This window comes from Eulemur rufifrons, chromosome 27 (assembly GCF_041146395.1).
Source record: "Eulemur rufifrons isolate Redbay chromosome 27, OSU_ERuf_1, whole genome shotgun sequence".
Taxonomy (NCBI): domain Eukaryota; kingdom Metazoa; phylum Chordata; class Mammalia; order Primates; family Lemuridae; genus Eulemur; species Eulemur rufifrons.
The window spans coordinates 31,121,149-31,143,699 of record NC_091009.1 but is presented as its reverse complement, the minus strand read 5'-3'; the positions used below and the strand labels follow the sequence as shown (position 1 = coordinate 31,143,699).

The following is a 22,551-nucleotide window of genomic DNA, read 5'->3' as shown; positions in this document are numbered from 1 at the left end:
CTGGAGACAGCGGGCGGACGGGTGGGCGGGCCAGTTCCAGAGCCAGGGTAATTGCCTGTAATGAAAGCACCACAGCCTTTGTTCCTGGGAGCGATTGTACGTTTGGGGTTGTGCGCAGAGGTCTGGTGCACTTGGGAGCCGGTGCCCAGAGACCTCACCCTTCCTTCCTGCTGCCACAAGTGGCCCAGCGTGGACTTGTCCTTCCAGGAGTCACGACAACCTCAGCCTACCCGCCCCCTTCTTTCAAGGGGGAGCAGGCCCAAGGAGGCCTGTGTGCCCCGAGCTGCCAGGAATCAGTGACCTCGGCTTCAGAGGGAGCTCTTCCCCGTGTGTATGCACACGGCTGCGCACGCATGCTCACCCTGAGGGCAAGGATCATGGCTGGACAAAGGCCCCAAGGCCTGGAGTTATTGGGGATCCCTCTGCCCCGTGGGTGATACGTGTTCCTGAGAGTGGGTAGCATGTCGAAGGGCATGTGGCATCAGGCATCCCAGTGCTTCAGAGGTTCCCTGCTGGCCGACTTTGCACAGAAGGCCTGCTGCCCGCTGGAGTGCGTGCTTGTGAACACACCCCTGGGGAGGGGCCAGCCCTGGGGGCTGGGGGGGGGAGTGCAGAGTGCCAGCAGAGGAGAGGGACCACGCTCTAAGAGGGTTTTCTTAGGCCCATGGAGGAACTGTGAGGCCAGGGTAACCTCTGCCATGAGTGACCACCCTTCTTGGTCCTGCAGGTTGCAGACAGACCAGGAACCTGGCCCCCTCCCCCAGGCCAGCTGGGCCCTTGATGGCTACTCTGGGCCCCCTGCTGAGACCGAGGAGAGCTTCTCCTGCATGGGTAAGTGCTCTGGGGAAAGATTTCCTGCTGGGGTCTGGAGGCCACTGGGCTAGAACTGTTCTCACTGCCCACATGGAAGAAGTGACGTAGGCTAAGCAGGTCCATCTCTTGACAATGAGACATCAACCTTTGAACTGCACTTTGAGTTTGCACTTTGCTTGACTCCACCCAGGGTTGGTCCATCAAACCCAGGAGCACTTCAGGGCCAGGAGAGGAAAGTGGCAAGTAGATGCCACAGTCATCCAATGCTCAGACTGTGGGAGTCACGCTGTGCGTGTCACGTGTGGGGTTGTGACAGAAGGGTAGCAAGCTGGGAGAATGAGAGCCGGGTCCTGAGCAAAGCCCAGGTTAAAAATGAAGCCGCTAGAACCAGGGAGGCGGTCCAGAGCCATCTAGGCGGCTGCATGCCAATGGCTGCTTCTCCCAGGGCCACTTCTAACGGGTCACTCCCACACATGTCCCCTTCCCTGTGTCATCCTGTAGTCACAACATAGCCCCGGAGCCTCAGGAATGGGAGCTTCACCAAGAAGATCCCTAACCCTTGAACACAATGATGTTCCTTAAGGCCAGAGACACAGCCTGTCCCAGCTGCGTCCTCAGGCGCGAAGTGTCTCTGAACAAACAGATGCTGAGTGAGTGAGTGAGTGAGTGCTTTGTACGCCGGAGGTCAGGCCCCAAGTGGGTCAGACTCTAACTTTCAGCAACATTTAGGGACGTGTGTTGATTTTCTTGTAACATTAAAAAATACCTAGAGGCTGGCTACGACCCACACCAGAAGTACTTGGGATGATTGTACACTGCAGGGGGCCAGCTCCATCCTTTAGTTTCCCAAAGAGAAACTTGCCCCAAGAAATTATTGAACTTGCTTTTCGAAAACCTGAGGTTGCCCAGAGGGTCTGTGTCCCAGCTTCGTGTCCGTGCCCTGCTCCGGTGGGCAAAGCTGGGGCTTAGAACTCAGCCTGAGCCTGAGATCATTTGACACTGATGGTGTGCACTGATGTCCTCTCTGTCCCTGCCGGGCAGGGGGAGGGCAGCCCTCCTGGCCTGGGAGCCGGGCCCTTTTGAGCGCCCTCTGGGCCTGGTCTACAGCGGTGATCTGGAGCCACTGCAACCCTAAAGACAGAGCGGCAGCGCTCGCTCTTCATGGCAAGTCTTGCAGAGGAGGGCAGTGGGGTAGGAACTGGCCATGTACGGAGTGAGCCGTCTCCTCCCACGGTGAGTATGCACCCAGTGGAGCCAGGGCATGGCAGGGGACAAAAGGAAACCAAATTTCCCTGGCACTGAGAAACCATCAGAATTAGAATGTGGTAACCAGGAAACTATGCGGAGCTCTATTTTTGCATTTGCAGTTTTGTTAGTGTAATGGCTTCCTTATGTGCACACCACGCCGTTGCCGCCTAATGAGCTCCAGGCACCTCACCAGGCACTCGTTCCTGATTAGCACCGATGAGTTGGTGAGAGGACTTTTACTTTTAATGCCTGCTGCAGAGTGGTGTTAGGATCCCCCAGGCTTGTCAGCTGGAAGACCACCCTCGCCGGCTGGATCTGAAAGTGTCCGAGAGATGGCAGGTTGGGTTGCGCTGTGGGCGGGGCGGCAGCGAACCTTTGCAGGTGGGCTTCGTGCAGGAAAGTGGGAGACACCAGCCTCCTCCAGGCTCCTGGGGGAAGGGAGCAGGGTTCACAGCGCGGCCCCTGCTCTGGCGCTAGCTAGTTGTCATGGTGATCCATCTTTGCCAAGGACACACCGAGCTTGCTGACGGGTTGGATGGGGTGAGAGATTTGGGATTTGCCTGCTCTGTGGGGAGCCTGCGCTCTTCTGAGCCTGAAGAAAACAGAGAGGAAGAGAGGAGACAACTGAAGAGTTTCATTTTATGCCTTGCTCTCCCACACCCAAACCCACGCAGGGCATGACACGACTCATTCATTCATGTGCTCTTTCATTCAATCAGCAAACCATTAGGGAGCGTTTGCCTTGTGCCAAACACTGCACTTGACACTGGGGTAAAAGATGAATGAATGTTGGGTGCCGTGGCGCATGCCTGTAATCCTAGCACTCTGAGAGGCTGAGGCAGGAGGATCGCTTGAGGTCAGGATTTTGAGGTTGCAAGTGAGCTGTGATGATGCCACTGCACTCTAGCTGGGGTGACAGAGCAAGACCCTGTCTCAAAAAAAACAAAAAAGATGAACCAGTCTTTGACCTGTCTTTGAGGAGCTCATCATCTAGGGATTCAATTCAGTAAGATTTATCTAGACAATGTGTTGGGATCCGGAAGCCCTTCCCAGTGGCCTGCCCTATAGGGCTGACAAGGCGGCCAGTCAGCCCTGCCCCCCTCGCTAGGCCCCGCAGCATGAGGAGGACACTGCTTCCTCCCCCACCTTTTGAAGGGGCACTGGGGGCCTTGGAGAATACCATATCGTGTATTTATATGGCTCACAAATCCTGCACAGTTATTTTTCATGTTATTTCCATTTCAATTTACAGGGGGCAGGGGGCTTTTCCTGAAGCTTAAATATCTTCCTCTCTTATCTGTGAACTCATCTTGCTCCGCATCACCTGGCGTGGTACCCAGCGACTGGCGTTCGGGGCGCGAGTGCGCAGAGGGGGTGAGGAGTCCAAAGCGAGTGGTCGCGGAGCTCATTTATCCCCCACGAGCCTGTTTCTCGCGCCACCGACTGAGGAGGGGCCGCCAGTCTTGCCAGCATCCCCCGCCCTCTTCCCACCATGGTCCCCTCTGGCCTCCACGCTCCCTGCATCTGGCGGAGGGGGCATAGGGTCCTTGAGGGGATAGAAGGCCAAAGAATTTTCCCAGCCTTCTACCACTTTCCTACTCACTCTGCCCAGACTCTGGAAATAAGAGTGCAAACAAGACTTTGCAATGTTTACACAGCAGGAAGAGAATGTCCATGGCGACTTGCCTCCAAGCAGGATGTTGGGGATGGCCTTCGTATGTCCCCAAGGCTGTCCACAAACAGCTGCTCCTTCTGCCTCTGCCCTGGGGCACGTGAGCAAATGCCCAGCCCACAGGGGTTTGGACGTGGGCCCTGACCCTCCCCTGGCCCACCTGGCTCTGCTGGTGAGAGCCCAGTGTCGGTCCCAGCTGCTCTCACGGCCTTTGGTTGCTGTCAGCACCGGGCAGTGCGCGAACCACCATCAGATCTTAATTTGGACGGCCAGGGGCAGCCAGGGCTGACGTGACCGCATGCCCACGTGTGTGAGGCTGTGTGCAGGACTGGGAAAGGTCGCCCCGAGGTTTACACAGATTCCTTAATTACTTCCACTTTGTGGCAAGTTTGAACAAACACTAAGTGGACACATAATGAAGGGATCTTTTCTCATCGTAACATGTGTCACTGGGGAACCAGCCAGGGCCCCTCCCTGCTTCCTCACGCGAGGGTTGATGCAAATATAGAATGGGGGGGGGGGGAGCAGTGTGCAGTTTGGCCTCACGCTGGGGTTGTTTTGCTTTTCTTCTTCTTTCTTGTCCCTTGTTGAGCTGACTCCATCTTGTTGTGGGATTTTTTTGTTGGTTTGTTTTTGTTTTTTTAAGACAGGGTCTCGCTCTGTTGCCCCAGCTAGGCTCCAGTGGTGTGATCACCACTCACAGCAACCTCAGACTCCTGGGCTCAAGTGATCCTCCTGCCTCAGCCTCCCAAGTAGCTGGAACTACAGGCACGCACCAACACGTCCAGTTAATTTTTCTAATTTTTGTAGAAATGGGGTCTCATTTGCTCATGCTGATCTCTAACTCCTGACCTCAAGCAATCCTCCCGCCTTGGCCTACCAAAGTGCTAGGATTATAGGTGTGAGCCACTGCATCCAGCCAGGCTGACTCCATCTGTAAGCCATCGTTAAGTTTTTCATGTCTTGTGGATTTGAAATAGAGCAGGAAGAGTCCTCATTCTAAGAAAACCTGCAAAGCTGGTGTTCCCTCGCCCAGGTCAGGAGTGAGCTATGGTAACTGCGCTCTCTAAGAGAGGAGTTTGTTCTGGGCCCCTAAGTGGGCTCCGGCTCAGTGATGAAATCCCACCATGCTCTTCTGGGAGTTTCAGGCCAAATCCAAGGATCCCAGGTCTACAACTGACTTGGAATCCAAGAACATAGGAGGTCAAAGCTTTAATGAACTTTACAGATCACCCAAATTTGGCTTCATTTTCAATGGGGAGAAATGAGACTCAGAGGGGAGAGGTGACTTGTTGGAGACTGCATGGTGGGTTAGGGGGTGCAGCAAAACCAGGACCACTGCCTTCTGACTCCCCAATTGTTAAAATAGTCAAACAGCAATAATGGCTACTATTTACTGAATGCCTACTATGTGCAGGGCACAGTGCTAGGTGCTTTGTATGAAGCCCTTCATTAATACTTTACATAACCCTTTGAAGGTGGTGTTATTATTCTGTGTTATTGACGAAGAAACTCAGGCTCAGAGAGGTTATATAAAACTTAGCTGAGGACATGCAGCTAGGTGGCTGCGCCAGGATTCAAACCCAGGCTTGTCAAAGGGTCACACTCTTCTCTCTGTCCCCCGCGCTGTCCTCACTGTGTTAACTGCACACTGTCCAAGCTCAACTCTCTCTCTCTTAACCTCTGCCCAGTGGTGGGGACGTCAGTGAGCCACAGCCCCTGCTGAGTCTCCCTCAACCCGAGCAGGCCGCAGGATGTCACTGGCATTTCTGTCACTCCCAACCTGTCTCATTTCATGCTGAGTTCACACCGCTGTGTTCCCTGTCCTCTGGGGACTTCCAGGCCAAGATGAGCCTCATGTCCCAGCCATCCATGGAGAGAGGATGTGCAGACAATTGACTAGAAAACAGAACAAGTTCAGGGGCAGATGACATTAGCCATGTTCTAGTGGCTGGAGCGGGCCGGTGCCACGGTGGGGCAGAGGCGGTGTGGGAGTGTGAGGGTCTCCGGGGACTCTATTTGGATAAACAGAGCAGCCATCTGAGACCAAGCAGACTTCCAGGAGCTGGGCTGGGAGGGCCTAATGACACTAATAGCAGCAGCTGACACTTACTGCACTTACTGTGAACCGGGCTTTGTCATAAGCACCTGTGATCTTCTAGCTGGATGAGGGCTGGAGCCTAGCTTCCTACTTGCATTGCAGCTTCCTCACTTGCTAGCTGTGCAGCCTTGGGTGAGTCATTTAGTCTCTCTGTGCCTCCGTTTCCTCGGTTGTAATTGGAGATGATAACAGTACTTGAAATGCATCGATATAGGTAAAATGCTTAGAAGAATGCCTGGTATGTAGTAACTGCTTAATACATGTGTGGCATTATTTATTATTAAGGAGAGTGCTATTATGATCATACCCACTTCACAGACGAGGGAACTGTGGCACAGAGAGGTTGAGTGACTTGCCCAAGGTGGCCCAGGCAGGGTTTGAATGCAGGCGGCCGGCCATCCGAGGTGATGCTCTTGGCCATACATGCCATGAGCTCACTGGAGGGGATGATGTCTCCAGTCTGGGGGTGCCCAGGGAAGCTGAGCGAGGCAATGGGACGACAGGCGTGGCAGAGCCTGCCTTTGGGAGGAACCGACCATGACGGAGGAGGCCAGAGAAGCAAGGTCATCTGAGGTACCTGCTGGCGGGGTGTGAAACAGAAACTGCAGGGATCTGGATTCTCTTTCTTTGGAGAAGGGAGGAGACGAGTGACTGCTCGAGACAGCACTTGGCTGGGGATGGGACTCATTTCCAGGCAGTGAATGTCATCCAGGAGGAGCCATTTTGGTAGAGTGTCAAGAATAGCAGGGGCTGGACAGGCTGGAGCTCTGCTTCCTCAGGGCTGCCCTTGGCCCAGGCCCTCCCCAACCTGCTCCCGCCGTAGAAGGTGTGTGAGTGGTTCTACATGGCTTTTGCAACTGTGAGTGCTCAAAATACATAGTGCTCACAGGGCCTAGCTTCCTTGTTTCCTGCTGCACTGAGAACACCAGGGCCTCTGTATTGCCCAACTCCAGAGGGAATTCATATCTAGTTGCCAAATTTTTATTAAGCACTTACTATGCGCTAGGTGCTATTCTAGAAGCCTGGGATACATTTATGGACAAAACAGGCAACACCTTTGCCCTTGAGGGGCTCATGATAGAGTCTGGAACTGGGCAGTGTGTGCACCCGGCACGGATGTACGTGGTCTGTGCGGTGGCCGGGGAGAAGCCCCAACCCCGGACCATGTCTCCCTCCCCAGAGCGCAGGAGCAGAGCTCTGGCTTCACGACACTGCCTGGGACTACAAACAATGCAGTCTGGCTGCCCACCTGCCCCAGTGCTGGAGTAGATAAAAGTAAGCTTTCCCCTGTGGTTTTCCTAGAGAATTACCCTTTCCACACAGTGCCTGTCTATCCTGCAGTTGGCTTCCTCCTGGCAGGTTTTTGGAGACTCAGTTCTCCAACTGAGATGAGCTGTTGGTTCTTCCTAGGAACCCCCAACCCCTTGTTTAGTTCCGTGTGTGCCGATGGGCCACGGAAGGTCCTGAAGAAAAGGGCACTTAGGGAGAGCTGGTCTGGTTCGTAGGAATCTCCCCAGATCAGACTGCCCCATACGAGGTCAGGGCTAGTTATACGGGAGCTGGAGCAGTTGGAGCTTCAGCCATGGGGGGCGGAACTAGTTGCTAGACTTCCACCCCTGCTGCTTCCCTGCCTCTCCGGCCAATCCAGCCAAGCCTCACCTCAAGTGCAGCCCTAAAGACCTAACTTCTCAGGTCTTTGCCCCGTGCCTGGGCAAACGTTGGCCTCACGACCTCTGAGCACGGGTCTCTCTGGGAGATCCTGTAGGGGTTTATCTCAAAGGAGCGCTGGCTCCAAGGCCAGTCACGGTCAAGGCCACAGTTCCTCCCTCCAGCACCACTGAAAGGGCAGAAATTGGAACATATCGTCCCCCACCCCATTCCACTCCACACCCTTAGTAAGAGGGTTAGGGTCCCCGCTGAGAGACTCCCCACTGTGAGGCTGCCCAGCAGGCTGACACGGAAGCAGCTCTGGGGAAGGCAGTTGAAACTGCGGTGACACAGACACAATAGCCGGAGAGAGTAAGTGCTGAGAATCACCCCCAGTCACAATATTCCTCCTTTAAAAGGGCGAAGGAACCAAAAATCACCTTCCTCCATTTGGCTCCTGGGTGGTGGGGGCGGTGGGAGTCCTCGCTTCAGAGGGAGCTAAAGATAATTAGACATCGGGACCCAGGAAGGGTCAGCGAGTGTGGGGTTTTGCACCCCAGAGCAGACAAGGCCCGGGGAGGAGGGGAGAGCAGAGAAATGCTTAGTTATCCCTTTTCTCAAGAAAATCCTTCTCCCTCCACAGAGGGCAGGAGCAGGAAATGTTCTGCAGCGTGAATGACTGAGGTCAGATAGATAAGAGAACTTCCAGGCAGGAGGCGAGCTCAGCCAGAGTGGAAGTGGAGGGAGAGCAGCCTGAGGTTCAGAGCCCAGGGGCAGGAGCTGCCCCCGTGAGCTAGCTCACTGCAGGCTCACTGCCTCCTTCCTGCTGGAGAATCTGGGTTTGCACGGGGGCAGGAGGGGACACAGAGGCGGCAAGCTCCTTGTGATGACGTCACGCCCTGTGAAAGCCGAAGTTCTCAGCATGGCATTGAAATTCCCACCCTCACACCAATGAATATTCTTAACATTTGCAGAGCAATTTTTATATGCCAAGTAATTGCCAGTGATTATTCTATTAAAATTCATTGAAATATGAGTCCACAGTATTCCTCTGTGACGTTTAATGCCTCATTTAAAAACCTAACAAAAACCCTAATAAAGCATAGAGATGCCGACTGAGAAAGTGGGAATGGTGTTCTCTCCAGGGGAGTAAGACCAGGTCTCCTTAAGACCGCTGTCCCGGCTGGTTCAGGTTAAGGTGGGCAAAGGTTTCTCCTTACTCATGCAGTCGTCTTTAGCTTTTTGGAGTCAAGACCTCGTTAAGAACCTGACTGATGTACATCATGTCCCCCCAGGCAAATGGACATATTCACAACATTTGTTTGTATTTGATCGTGGGGTCTATGGACCTCCTGCAGCCAATCTGTGAACCCAGGTTCAGAAGTTCTGCTCTGGGGTAGTGATGTCATCACTCTGTTGGCAAGACAACCTCGGGTTTGGGTTGTGAGTTTTTCTTCACCAGGTTTTTGGGTTTACTTGGCCCACAGTGAGGTAAGAGGATTTATTACAGATGACCTCAGGCAGGACATTGAGTAAGATTATCTTTAAGGTCCCACTTTGCATATCGACTCAATGACCTTTAAAACAACCAATTCGGCACGAACAGGTCAGGGTGGACCCTGGGTTTGCCCACACTGAAGGATGTGTGCCCGCACAGCAGCCTCATCCAACACGTGGGCACTGCCCCGGGCGCACACGACCTTCTTCCTCCGCCTGCCTGAAGCTCCCTCTCGCAGGCCAGTGGTTGCCATGACAACTGATCTGGGCAGGTCCTGGTCTAAGGGTGATGTACCTGGGTGGTGCAGAGCTCATCTGGGGCCCAACGTAATGGCCACCCCAGCAGTGTGTATGGGACAGTTTCCATGGCAGCATATAGAAAAAGCACATGTGGGAAACATCTGGACTTCTTATCCTGAGCTTTTTATTAGCCCGAGGAGCAGAGGGATGTGATTTTAAATGAGTACAATTTTAGACAGAGTATCCTAGATTAGGTATTCTCCTCCTGCCCTTTCCTTGCTAGAAGCCCGTGAGCAGAGGGAGTAGAGAGTCTCCGGCATGGCCAGCTGAAGTTCACAGAATGTAGGTATTCCCTTAAGGCTACACAGCAAGTCAAGAAGAGAGCCCAGGATCCCCAAGACTTGAGATTAGGGAAGTCCCCAGGAGGGGCCTAGACTTGTTGGGACTGTCAAGTCCACTGAAAGTGACTGGGACCCGAGGACGGAGGTCATGCAATTGAGCTGTGAAGGGACTGGTGGTGCTACAGACCATCAGCTCTGTCCAAAGGGACAATCCTTCACCCTCGCCTCACTCCCAGCATTGTGAGAGCTGGTCGAAATGTGGCTGTGGGCCTAGACCACGCAGCCTCTGGTGCAACGGGCGTCTGGACTGCAGAGGCTCCTCCGCAGGACTGGCAGGAGACACAGGGCCTTCCTTCTCCTTCTCCACTCCCCTTCCAGTAGCCAGTCCCTCTTTCTCCTCCAGGACCCCAGACTTTCCAGTTATGGGGGTTTTACACTTTTTCTTTTTTGAGACAGAGTCTCACTCTGTTGCCCTGGGTAGAGTGCAGTGGCGTCATCATAGCTCACAGTAACCTCAAACTCCTGGGCTCAAGCCATCATCCTGCCTCAGCCTCCCGAGTAGCTGGGACTACAGGCACACACCACGAAGCCTGGCTGATCTATTTTTAGTAGAGACGGGGTCTCTTGCTCAGGCTGGTCTTGAACTCCTGACCTCAAGCGATCCTCCCGCCTCGGCCTCCCAGAGTGCTAGGATTACAGGTGTGAGCCACTGTGCCCGGCCTACACTTCTTGATTACATTGTATCACATGCAATTATTAAGCAAGTCCCCAGAGCACAGCTGCATGGTAATAGCATGAAGTTATAGGAAGGTGTGGGGCACACACAGACCTGTATGCAGACTCTGATTCCTCCAGCAGCCTGCTATGTGGTCTCGGACAATGTATTTCTCTATAAAATGAAGGTAATGGTCGTCTCTGCTTCATAGGGTTTTATGAAATAATGTGTGTGACATGTCTAAGAGGGTCTCTGGCAATAGGAGGTGCTTAGTCACTGTAAGGTCCCCTGCCCGTCAGTTCAACAGGCCTCACTGAGTCCCTACTAACTGTCCTATGCAGGGGGCTTACAATTTAGCTGGCGGGAGAGAATGTCTCCCTAGGATTAAGCAGGCAGAATGTGACTACGTAGCCCGTGACTGTCATCAGCGGGTAGGGAAGGGAAAGAGCCGTGTGGGATGGGCAGTCAGGGAAGGATCCCTAGAAGAGGTAGCTCTGAAGCTGGGCCCTGAAAGGTGACCTGGACTTGAACTCCTATAAGAAAAGGCAGGCAGAAGGGCAGGGCAAAGCAAAGGTGCAGGGGTGGGGTCAGCGGGACCAGGGGCATTTAGAGGAGAGTGTTAGGGGACAAGTTTACCAGGTGGGTCAAGCCAGGGTGGCTTGAGCACCATGTATGTGGCTGCCAGATTCCAGGGGGCAGGGAACTGTCTTTCTCTGGGAGGCCATTTAGGTCACTGAGTCAGAGATACACCCCCCTGCAGGAGATCATGGAGTTCTGGCTTTAAAAGGAGAAGGGGGGGGTCTCAACGACACCCTCCTCAGAAGAAGAGGAAGGAGAAACCCAGTGCCTGTTAGACGCCTCCAGGGCTCCCCTGCTGAGATCCAGCCTCACAAGGAAGAGAGAGAGGTCCCATGTTCTAGTCTAGGGGCCGGAACACATGGTAGAACTAGGAGCAGCAGCCCAGCCCTAAGCTGGACCTGCCCAGCCCTGAGGCCAGCTGGGACTTCCATGGCTGAAGGAGGGGCCAGTCCTTTGGGAACCAGCTCCTGTCCTCGCCTCCCAGGTCTGGAGCAGGCCCCTCAGGAGCCCTCAGCCACAGGTCCTCCTCGCTCTGGGGCTGCACAGCCAGAGCACCCTGCCTCTGAAGGGAGGGCCTATGTCCCCTCCCAGCCCTGGGGAGCCCCCTCCTCCCGCTGGGGACACTGGGTCAGGCTCTGGTCCCGTTTCCTCGTGTGGCTAGAGGTGACTTGTTTTCCTTCTCAGGTCCTCATCCCTGCCCTGTCCTTTCTCATGACAGTCAGGCTAATCCCTGCTCCGTCCCTGCCCTGTTGGTGTAGGGAAGATGTGTCCAGGCAGCTGTCAGCTCTGAGGAATGTGGACTGTCGCGCAGAATTTCTCGGCATTTCCACCCTTCTAAAAGCTCCCCTGAGATGGTTGAGCCAGAGGCCAGACGGAGGCCCGTGACCCCTGGCTCTGCTCCCAGCCTTCAGTTTGCTCAGCTCATTTCCCCAACAGACAAGAAGACAACACAGGTCTCTCCTGAGCCCACACACCTGACCTGCGGCTCAGAAGAAAACTCCCCAGCTCCTGAGCTCAGGGAGTCCCCGAGGGCCAGAGAGGGCGAACCGTGGCCCTGCAGGGTCCACAGAAGTGTCTCAACTGCCAGTGCCCCGGCAAAACAAAGGTAGTGGCTGGGCTGTTAGGAAGCAAGTAGGCCAATCTAGGAGGGCTTCCTGGATGCGGCCCTGGAGGTGTGAGCCACCAGAGCATCCGTGTTGGGCCACTGTGTCCACTGTCCTCTTTTCTTCTGCTGTGGGAGTGGGGGTGGGGCTCAAGTCCCATCTGGGACTACTGCCTGTGCCAGGGAGCCTAGGTTGTGAGGACACCTTGCCCACTTTTGCCCCTGTCTCCCAGGGGGGCAACCAAACTCCTCCCATGCCTCTGAGCAGACCAGAGATTTGGGTGCAGGAGAGGGTCTCAGCCCAGCATGCCCCAGGGTCATTCTGCTGAAGAACCGGAGCTTCCCGCAAAGGGGCACGGAGAGGGCCAGCTGGCCTCCCTCTGGCCCAGGGCTGCAGAGCAGAGAGGAGGGATGTGCTGGGACTCCATCCCGGGAGCCTGGCTTCCATTCCACACGCCAGCTGCACCGTTTCTCGCCACGGGGTATTAAGAGGTCACTGCTGTTTACAATCCCCCACACATCTGCTCCGAGTCACGCATTCATTCATTTAATCAATCGTCATTCACCAAATATTTCTGAGAGCACACTGTGCGCACAGAGCTGTAATGGAATTTTGAGAAAAAGTTCCACCAAAGATGGCCCCTTGGGAAGCACCAGTGAGCGGATGATGAATGAGGCCCCGGCGGTAGGAACTCATGGAAGTGGGCGCGTGGGGAGCGTCAGGGAAGGCGTCCTAGAGAGGGTGCGTTTGGCCTCAGGAAGGGCTGGGGAAAAGAGAAGGCTCCAATTGTTTCTCCAAAACCAGCTCCTCCTAGAGTCTCCCCCATCCTGATTGATGGCAAGTCCCATCTTAGAGTTGTCCAAGCCAAAATCCTTGGGGACAGTCTTGATCCCTCTCTTCTCCACATCTGGCCGATCAGCCAATTCTAATGGCTTCAAAATACATCCAGAGTCTGCCTGCTTCTCACTGCCAGCGGTCATCACCCAGCCCCACGCCACCGTCATCTCTCACCTGGGCGATTGCAACTGCTTCTGCCCATGGGCCCGGCAGTGCGCTCCCACACAGCAGCCAAAGTGACCTTTTCAAGAGCAAGCCAGGTCATGTCACTCTCTGCCCCAAACCTGCCAGTGGCTCCCATCTTGCTGGGAGTTAACAGCCAAGTCCTTGTAATGACCTAAAAGGCCCTCCACGCACTGGCCTCCCCTCACCCCTCTGACCTCATCGCCTGCCACTGTCCCCGCCCTTCCTTCCTCTCCAGCCTCACTGGTCTCCTTGCTTTCCTTGGAGAATGCCGGGCGCACGCTCCCTAAGGGATCTGCTCTCCGCAGGCTGTGCCTTCTGCCTGGAAATCTCTTCCCCAGATATCCACGTGGATTGCGCCCTCTCTCCCTCACATCTTTACTCAGGTGTCACCTTCTCAGTGGGGCCTTCTTCGGTCACCACAGCGAAAGTTCAACCCCTGCCCCTGGACATTTCATGTTCTCTTTTTCGCTTTGTTTTTTTTTTCCCTTAGCACTTTTTAGTAGCTAGCGTTTCTGTCTAATTTACTGTCTGTCCCTCCCATGAGAATGTGAGTTCCACGAGGACAAGCGTTTGGTCCGTTTGTTCTCTGCTGTGTCCTGCAGCACCCACCGCAGCTGGCGCTGAGCAAGGCACGGGTGATGGGGAGCTCGCTGGGCTGATGCAGCCAAGACTGCGCTCGGGCATTGGGGATTTCAGCAACCTCTAGCCTGGCCTTGCCCACATTTTGGGACCCTGCTGATAGGTAGAGTGACATGGGGGAATGACACGGTGGAGAAAAGGGCAGAAGGAAGTGGGGACCGATGGTTGGAGGGTTTTCCCCAAAGGCAGAGGGGTCGGAATCTGCTAGGGAGGCGATGAAGAGACTTCCTCTTAGGGGTCTAAGCAGGGAAAACTTAAAGGAAGTGCTTGTTACTCAGGCGGGTGACAACTCCACGCTAGGCCAGGGTGGGTGGGCTAGGCTTGCAGAGCCACGTGGCCGGGCTCCTACCCCTTGCTCTCCAGGTTGTAACTGTGGGCACAGAAACCAAGAAAAGTCTCCCCTAGTCCCTGCTCTGCCCTTAGCCCTGGAGGGACCAGATGTGGACTCACCTGCCCACTACTCCCTCCCTCAGATCCTCCCTTCTTCCAAGGTCACTTTTCAAGGTCAGCAGGGTGGAGGCAGCCTAGCCCTCCTTCCCACCCTCTCTTCTCTTCCACTGCCCCCACCAGCTCTCCTAACCCAGTCCCAGCAGGCAGAGCCCCCAGAGCCCCCACAGACCCCCTCAGATACATCCGTTTCTGATTGCAGGGGTGTGAGGATGTAAAGTCACACAGCATGCCTTTCCTTGGCTGTATGCCTGTGTCTTCATTCCTCAAACTGCTTTAAGTGATTGGTCAACAGATGTGGTCACATCACTCATCCTATCTCCATCCCGGAAACTGCCAGTGCCTTTAGAGAGAGAGGAGTGGGGTGATGAGCCGGTCTTTGGGGAGCTGGGGATTGGGGACTTTCATGGTTCCAAAGCAGCCTCTTTCCCCGCTTCCTCTTTGGACACTGGGCAGGATCCCCTTGGCCAGGTTCCTGGCCTCACTGGCACCCACCGCCTGCCCAGCCGGGCCCCTCCTCACCGCACAGCCTCTGTTGATGGTTGACTGCAGGGTCTCTCTGCAGCGGGCAGTTCATGGGCTGTCGGCCTCGCAGGGTGGGAAAGGGGAAAGTGGCTGCCTGGGAGGGGTTCAGGGCTGGGTTTGGGGATAATGTGACAGGACCGGTCCCTCTCTTTTTAGGAATCACTTGAGAAAACACTGTACATACTGCCTTTATAAACTGACGCTGGAATGGCTGTTGCCACGGTAGCAGAGCTCTCCCACTGCAGTAGAGGATAGTGGGAAACTCAGGGGATGTGAAAGGAATCAAAAAAGAGCCAGATAGAAGGAGAGGTCGCATTAGGGAGCACTGGAAAGTTCCTGGATGCTCCATGACCATTTTTTTTTTTTTTTTTTTGAGACAGGGTCCCACTCTGTCACTCTGGGTAGAGTGCAGTGGTGTCATCGTAGCTCACTATAGCCTCAAATTCCTGGGCTCAAGTGATCCTCCTGCCTCAGCCTCCCAGAGTGCTAGGATTACAGGTGTGAGCCACTGTGCCCAGCCCCGATGACTATTTAAAGGGACTACCACCTGGCCATGGCAAGTCCCTTTAAAGAATGACAGTGTGAAGGCGAGCAGTGTTGCGTGGGCAGGAAGGACGGGCACTCCATGGGATCAGCACTGAATAAACTCACAAGATGGGCCCAGAAAGTGTTTTCCGTCTCATGAACTGACAGGTGGCATTTCATGCAGGAGGGAGTGTGGAGCACTAGGTTTAGATGGTGGGGAGGAGGCTGCACCTCTCCTGGACAGCTCTCTTTTCTCCTCAAGTTTTCAGGAGCTGTTAATTGAAGTCAGCAAAAGGACTTGGGATTTGGGGAATATGATATCCACGAGGGAAGGTACAGACGAACAAAGAGAAATAAAGACAGGAGAGAGAACCCAGCTGAAACCCAGCTCACATGGGGGCCTGAGATAACCAGGAAGGGAGGAAGTCAGGTCCCAGGGCAGTGGGCATCCAGGGACAAGGATGTGCAGGGGGACAAAGTGGAACAGTGTTCCACAGCAACTCTAAAGAATTTGACAGGAGCAAACCTACAGACACGGGTACCAGAGACGAGGGGCCAAATCACACCTCGGCAGGGAGCAGCAGGCTTGCCGGCAGCAGGGCACACCGGGTGAAAGGGGGCACAGTGGGAATAAGGTTCTGCAGCCAGGATGGTGTCGGCTAAGGATGAGCTGAATTTACGTGCAGGAAGAGAACACAGAGACAGTAAGCAAGAGTGATTGCAACCTGGTGAATCAGAGAACAGCTATCCTCAGATATTCAAATAGCTATTTTTAGGAAGGGCGAGGTTCCCACATGACTGAATTATTAGGGGCATCTTGTGTAAATTAGAGAATGACCAATGAGTAAGGAGGAGGAGTGTAGAAATGATGCTTTGCCTGGGGATGGGGAAGAAGGGCGTGGCCATGCTTGCTCAAAGATTTGGCACCAAATGTGGGGCTTGATCCCTTGCTTGAGCGGCTGGGCATGAGCGCCTCATGTGTACCCAGAGACGGAACCCCATGATTGGCCTCGCGCTCTATGCCCTGGCCAAGTTCTGGCATGACACCACTCACATCCCTTTAAGCAGTTCCTCATTGCGTGTCATTTCCTATCTGGAGTCACAAGCCCTGCTTCTACCCCTGAGCTTCCTAAGTGCCGGGCACGGGCCTCTGAGACCAGGCTGCACTGTGCCCTCTGCCACAGGACCTTCTGGCAAATCTCTGCACCCGACCCCTTTCCTCTGCTCCCGTAAGGCAGTGCCTCTTGTCATTCCTGCAGTCAGGATACACACACCTATGTCTGTCTGCCTGTGATGAATGTGTTGGTGTGTGTGACACTGCTTTTTCACAGGGACAGGATTATTATTTTCCCATGTCTTGTATTGTCTATCTTGTATTCCCTGCCAGACATTTGAGTTCCTTGAGGGCAGAATCTCCATCTTTCCTTGTATCTCCAAGGCCCAGCCAAGGGTCCATGCTTCTGACCAAACACCTCTCTGCTTGAGAACTCTGTGTTCTCTCTGCTAAGATCCCTGTCCTCGCAGACTTTATGGTTTCTCAGTCCAGCCCCGGGGTCATGTAAGGCAGAGTCCTGGGATACCACCAGGACCCAGGAGTCATGCAAGGTACAGGCCTGATAGACAAGGCTGAGGCCTCCATATCCATTTAACCAACGCAGTTACAACACCTGCTTCATGCAAGGTGCGGAGAGACACAGTTCTGCACAGGGAGAACCCCCGTGCTGGTGGGGGAGATAGACGCATACACAAATACCTCTCACACCAGGCAGCCTGTGATGATTGGTGCTAGGACAGTGAGTGAACCATGAGACTCAGATACAGGGCTCCTCAGATTCTAGGGGAAGGAGAGAAGGGAGGTAGAGAGATGGAAGCCGGGGACAGGGTTGGAGGGGGGAATCTGATGGTTAGCGCATTCTGGCAGAAAGTTCTTAGGGATTTACAGTCCTCAGTGTGTGGTTCCATCTGAGGCCTGCCCCCCCTGGGAGCAAGCTGTGCTTTCAGAGAATTCCCCTCCACTTTCTCCTGTCCCTCATCTCTTCCAAGAGCCTTTTTTCTCAGGCAACCTGGCCCTGACCTGAGAGGCCAGGTTGGGAGGATAGGCCGTGTCCCCTCTACTGAGCTATAGTCCTGGGCAAACTGCTACCTACTCTATCTGGGGTTTGCTCCCCCTCCACCCTCTCCCTCTCCCCTGGGACCGGGGCGCAGGGAGGGAGAAGGCCTAGGGAAGCATCTTTTAAATTGCTTTCTAGCCCTCCTTTAGCTCTGGCAGACAACGCACCCAGTGCCAAGCCTTCTCCTGATTCCCTAGCTTTGACATAGGGCTTTACAGTTCCAAAGCCCTTTTACTCATGAAGCTGGTATTTCAACCACCCTAAGAGAAGACAGGGGTTCAGTAACTTTGACAAGGTCATGCAGTCAATTGGAAAAGGAACTCAGTCTCCTGATCCCAACCTGGGACCCTGTCTCTCCAAGCCACCGGTGTCCTACCCCTGTCCCCTACCTCCTGGGCTCAGGAGGGCAACCTTGGGCCTCAGAGACTGAAGTAGGGTGGGACTGGGAGTTTCCTGGGGGAAAACCAACAGTGATTGGGGTTGGGGGTGGGGAACTAGCAACCTGGATATCACTTTCCCACCCCCTCCCAACAGCTGCCCCGGGCCCCACAGCCCCACTCGCCCTCCCTCACCCCAGCTGAGCTCTCTCAGTCCCTTTTACCTGCACCCCCACATCTCAGCAGAGCTTTCTCCCTGACGCGGCAGGGGGCCACCCGTGCCCTCCGAGAACCAGAGAACCCACCCCCACTCATCCGCCCCTGGAGCTCCGCACGCTCATACCTCCCCCTCCCGAGCCAGAAATAGACACACACGCTCTCTCCCCCACCTCCCTCCCCTTGCGCACACTCCTCCCCTCCTCCTGTTTGCTCCCCGCCTTCTCCTTCCCTCCTTCCTCGCCCGGAGCTGCAGCCCGCAGCCTCCGCTCGGCCGCGGGCGCGGCGAGGGCGCTGCCCGGCAGGCGCTGCCCACAGCGGGCGGGCCGCGCACTCAAGCACCTCCCGGCGCCCGCCGAGCCGCACGGGGCTTCTCTCCTTCCCTCGATTGATTTTTAAATTTTAATTTGTATCTCCCCCGCCCCGCCCCTTTTCCTCCGACCCCGCCCCGTCGCGGCACGGTTTCCGTGCTCTTTCCTTTTTCCCGGCTTCCTTCCTTGCGTCTCTTTCCCCTGCCCCCTCGGCTTGCCTCCCTGCCTCCTCCCTCGCTCCCTCCGCCTTCCTCTCCCCTTCTTCCCCGGTTTCTTCCGTCCTTTCTCTCCCCCATCCCCCGCTCCTCCTCCCGGCGCTCCCGCCCCCCGCACCCCTCCCGTGCCTGCAGACGCGCGGATCGTCCATGCGCTCCTCGCGGGCAGAATGCTGGGCAGCGGCGTCAAGAGCGCGCAGCCCGAGGAGGAGCTGAGCGGCGGCGGCGGGGACGAGGGCGCGGACGAGCCGCGGGGCGCCGGCAGGAAGGCGGCAGCGGCGGACGGCAAAGGCATGCTGCCCAAGCGCGCCAAGGCGCCCGGTGGCGGCGGCGGCATGGCCAAGGCCAGCGCGGCTGAGCTGAAGGTCTTCAAGTCCGGCAGCGTGGACAGCCGTGTCCCCGGCGGGCCGCCCGCCTCCAACCTGCGCAAGCAGAAGTCGCTCACCAACCTCTCGTTCCTCACAGACTCCGAGAAAAAGCTGCAGCTCTATGAACCCGAGTGGAGCGACGACATGGCCAAGGCGCCCAAGGGCTTGGGCAAGGTGGGGTCCAAGGGCCGCGAGGCTCCGCTGATGTCCAAGACGCTGTCCAAGTCAGAGCACTCGCTTTTCCAGGCCAAGAGTGGCCCGGCCGCCGGCGCCAAGACCCCCCTGGCTCCGCTTGCGCCCAGCCTGGGGAAGCCGAGCCGGATCCCCCGAGGACCCTACGCGGAGGTCAAGCCGCTCAGCAAGGCGCCTGAGGCGGCCGTGAGCGACGACGGCAAATCGGATGATGAGCTGCTCTCCAGCAAGGCCAAGGCGCAAAAGGGCTCCGCCGGGCCCGTGCCCTCCGCCAAGGGCCAGGAGGAGCGCGCCTTCCTCAAGGTGGACCCAGAGCTCGTGGTGACGGTGCTGGGCGACCTGGAGCAGCTGCTCTTCAGCCAGATGCTGGGTGAGTCCTGCCGCCCCGCCCCACCCCGCCCCTGGCTTTCTCCAGGCCAGCTGCTGGGGAAGGTGTGGGGAAAGCGGAGCGCCCTCCCCTTCCCCCTTCCCGTAGGCTCTGCTGATCACGGGTCAGGTTGTGAGGGGCATTTGCGCCCAGATGTGCAGAGCTGGCCCACCTCCAGATGCGCATGGCTAAAGTGCATCTTAAAGATGTGGGCGGGCGGGAGCCCAGGCTCTACTCTGGCCTGCCTGGGATGAGGCTGGACAATGGGGTGGGGGTCATAGGTTCTTAGAAATAGAGCCCATTAGCTTCCTTTTTAAAGCCCAAAATCCCATTATGGCAAAATCTGGGGCTGGTGGAGACGTCAGTTGTGGTGTGGTCCTAGCATCCAGCATTGCTCGGGGAGCGTCCGGTGGGAGCCCCGAGCTAGAGGACAGATGTGGGCGAGCAGATGTGAGAGCTGGTTGGCCCTGGAACACAGCTGAGGCTCCACTTCCTCTGTGGATCCCGGGTGGGAGCGCGAGTCGGATTTCCCGGGTGTGGGGGTTCTGGCAAAGAGCAGCGTCTGGGGCCAGGGGGCGGGCGGGCTGCCAGCTGCGAGCATCTGGCTGCGTCCTGTACCTTAGCCCTGGCTCTGGCTCCAACCCCCAGGCCCCCAGGTCTTCAGGGCGTGTGGAAAGGTCTGGACTTTTGCTACGAGACTCCTTGTTGACCGGGAAGCCTTTGCCCTTTGGCTAATGGAAGCGGAGCGGGCGGGAAGGGAGGAACAAAGCTTGCTCGGGTAGAGGAAGCACAGAGAGCTGCTCCATTGTTCTCAGAGTCTGAAGAGTCCTTGCGAAAAACCCGGCGCGGGCCCCGGAACTGCGCTTGCTTTCCCTGGAGAACCCCTGCCCTAAGAGAGGGTTAGGTTGGGGACGTGCTGGCCGCAAGGCTGCCGTGGCTCTGGAGCCGGCACGGGTCGTGCTGGGGCCACGGGAGGGGGGCGGCGAGGCCTGGAGCCCAGGCGAGCCTCCGTGGCTGCGCGGACTTGTTGCGGTGGCTGGGATGTGGGTCCCCCCGGCGCCAAGGGACCCGAGCTTCCCGGGTACCCGGCAGGCTGCCCGCCCGCTGGGGGCTGGGAAGGGGCGTGTCCGCGCGCGTGTGAAGGGGCGGGACCGAACGATGGTCTGCAGGCCGAGTGACGGGAGTGAGGGGCTTGGCGGGTGGGGATGGAGGAGCTCGCCTGGCGGCCCTACAGAAGGGAAAGAGAAGCGGGAGGAGGCGGATTCGGCCTGCTGCAATCTTCGCAGGGCCCCCCGACTCCAGTGTGGACCAGGATAAGGGTCCCCTGACAGAGGCAAGCAAGGATTTGGACCTCCTGAGAACCGATCCTCGATCCCCACGTAGCAGGCCGCAGAGGGGCCTTTTCCCCCTGAGAGCCCCTCCTGACAGCGGGGGATGGGTGGGTGGGTGCGGAAGCCGACTGGGCGGCCTCACTCTGCAAAGAGACCGTGCCACCCCTGTGCCCAGTGCTGGGTTGAGCTGTTCAGGGGCCCGGTCCTCAAGGAGCTTGCAGTCTAATGGGGCAAGACAGAAAATAAGGAAAAAATAAATAAATTCCAAGCACTAAGGAGGGTTATAGGAAGAGTGAAACCGGCCGGCCCTATGATGGAGAGGAACTGAGAAGGGGAGGCCTGCTGAGGGGCTGAGAGGAGGGTAGGAGAAGGAGGGGGGTGTGTGTTTGAGAGAGAGATGGTGGAGGGAGTGTCAGGCACAGAATAGCAGAGGGCACGGATTTGTTTTCAAGGTCAGGGCTTTACCTGTTTGGGATGACTTAGCTAATCTGGGCTCTCCCCAGACCTGGAAGTCCCCACACTGCCCCGGGAGCTGGCTGCCCATCTAAGCCCCCTTAGTTGCTTCTCAGGAGGTGATAACCACAGTGACCCTGACAAATAGTCCTGTGCTGGCTGGGGGGTGGGGAGAAGGGCAGGAGGGGAGAAACTGAGTCCTTATTCCAGCTCAGCAGTGGACAGTTCTCAACGCAGTTACGCAGAACCCTTCAGCAACCTGGGAGGTGAGCACAGAACATCTCCACTCCCCAGCCGGGGAAATGCAGAGGCCTGACAGTCGTCTCTGAGTTAATGGTGGGAGGGAGATTGTGCGTGTGTCTCCTGAGTGCTGGGTCACAGCTCTTCCTGGGAGGCCTGATCCAGAGAGGGAGGGTCAGCAGCTAATGAGGGGCCCGACCAGGGCTGTGTCTGCTGGGCACGGGCCACCAGAGCTGCCCTGATGGCCCCACAGAGGGGCTGCGGCCTTAGCTCTCTGGTGGGGGAGGAGGGGCGGAAGCTCTGCCAAGCTTGCTGGACCGTCTCCCGCTGAGAGGACCCAAAGGGGCGGTGTTGGTTCAGGCCCTAGGAGGGCAGAGCTTGGCCTCAAATGGTGGTGAGGAGGGGAGGCGGGGCTGGCACCCTCCAAGCAAAGCTTTTCTCTTGTGTGAAGGTGGGGGTGGAGGGCAGACTGCCTGGGGGACGGGGGAGGGGACAACAGAGGGGATCAGCCTCCCAGAGCCCATGAAGGTATTCCAGGTATCAGGACAGGGCCTTGGTGGAGAGCAGGGTGGCCTCTGGGGAGGAGAATGGCTGCCTTGATGTTTCAGGATGGCAGCGGAAGACACTGGGTATTTGTCCTGCTGTGAGGCTCTGGCTTCCTGGCACCATCCCATAGCCAATTTCTGAGGCACAGAGCAGGGGTGAGAATGAGGAAGCCCCAAATCAGAACCTTTCTGGAATGAAGGGGAAGAACCGAAACCTGATCATCCCTTTCCCAGAAATCAGCTGGAGCCCCCGATGGTCTAGGCCGATTCCTTGTTTCTTGTCTAACCTTGGAAGCTGCCAAGTAACTGGGGTCCCACTGGCGGAACCCTAGAAACTTTGAAGACTGAGGCTGGGTCCCAAGGTAAAATGGGCCAGTTCCAGGGATCAGATGCCTTTGGACCCTGGCCCAGTAGTCACATCAGGCAGTTTGGCTCCCAGGTGAACGGCTGCCAGGACCTTGGCTTGGGTCTGGGGCTAAGCTGGAGGCCGCATTCCTGAGCTCCCTGTCCAGAAGGTCTAAGCTTTGTGATCTCCTCCGGGACTCACTTCCCCGTTTGTGAGTGGAAGAGACCCCCCCCATGGCTCATCCTTACCTTGTAGGGTGGGAAGAGGATGCAGATTAAGGCGATCGGACCTTGAAAATGTCCCAGGTGGCTTAAACAGAGCCTATATCAATACAGAGCAATTAAATACAGATGCACCTTGACTT

General features: G+C 56.4%; 1 protein-coding gene across 3 annotated transcripts in view; it reads left to right on the top strand.

The window, feature by feature from the left end:
* The window catches only part of NAV1 (neuron navigator 1), a 160,043-nt gene that overhangs the window by 4,479 nt on the left and 133,013 nt on the right, over positions 1-22,551 (top strand). For all 3 annotated transcript variants that reach the window (XM_069459276.1, XM_069459277.1, XM_069459275.1), the window contains exons 2-3: positions 728-831; positions 18,481-19,275. In XM_069459276.1, the coding sequence (XP_069315377.1) occupies positions 728-831; positions 18,481-19,275 (899 nt within the window). The remainder of the gene's footprint in view (positions 1-727; positions 832-18,480; positions 19,276-22,551) is intronic.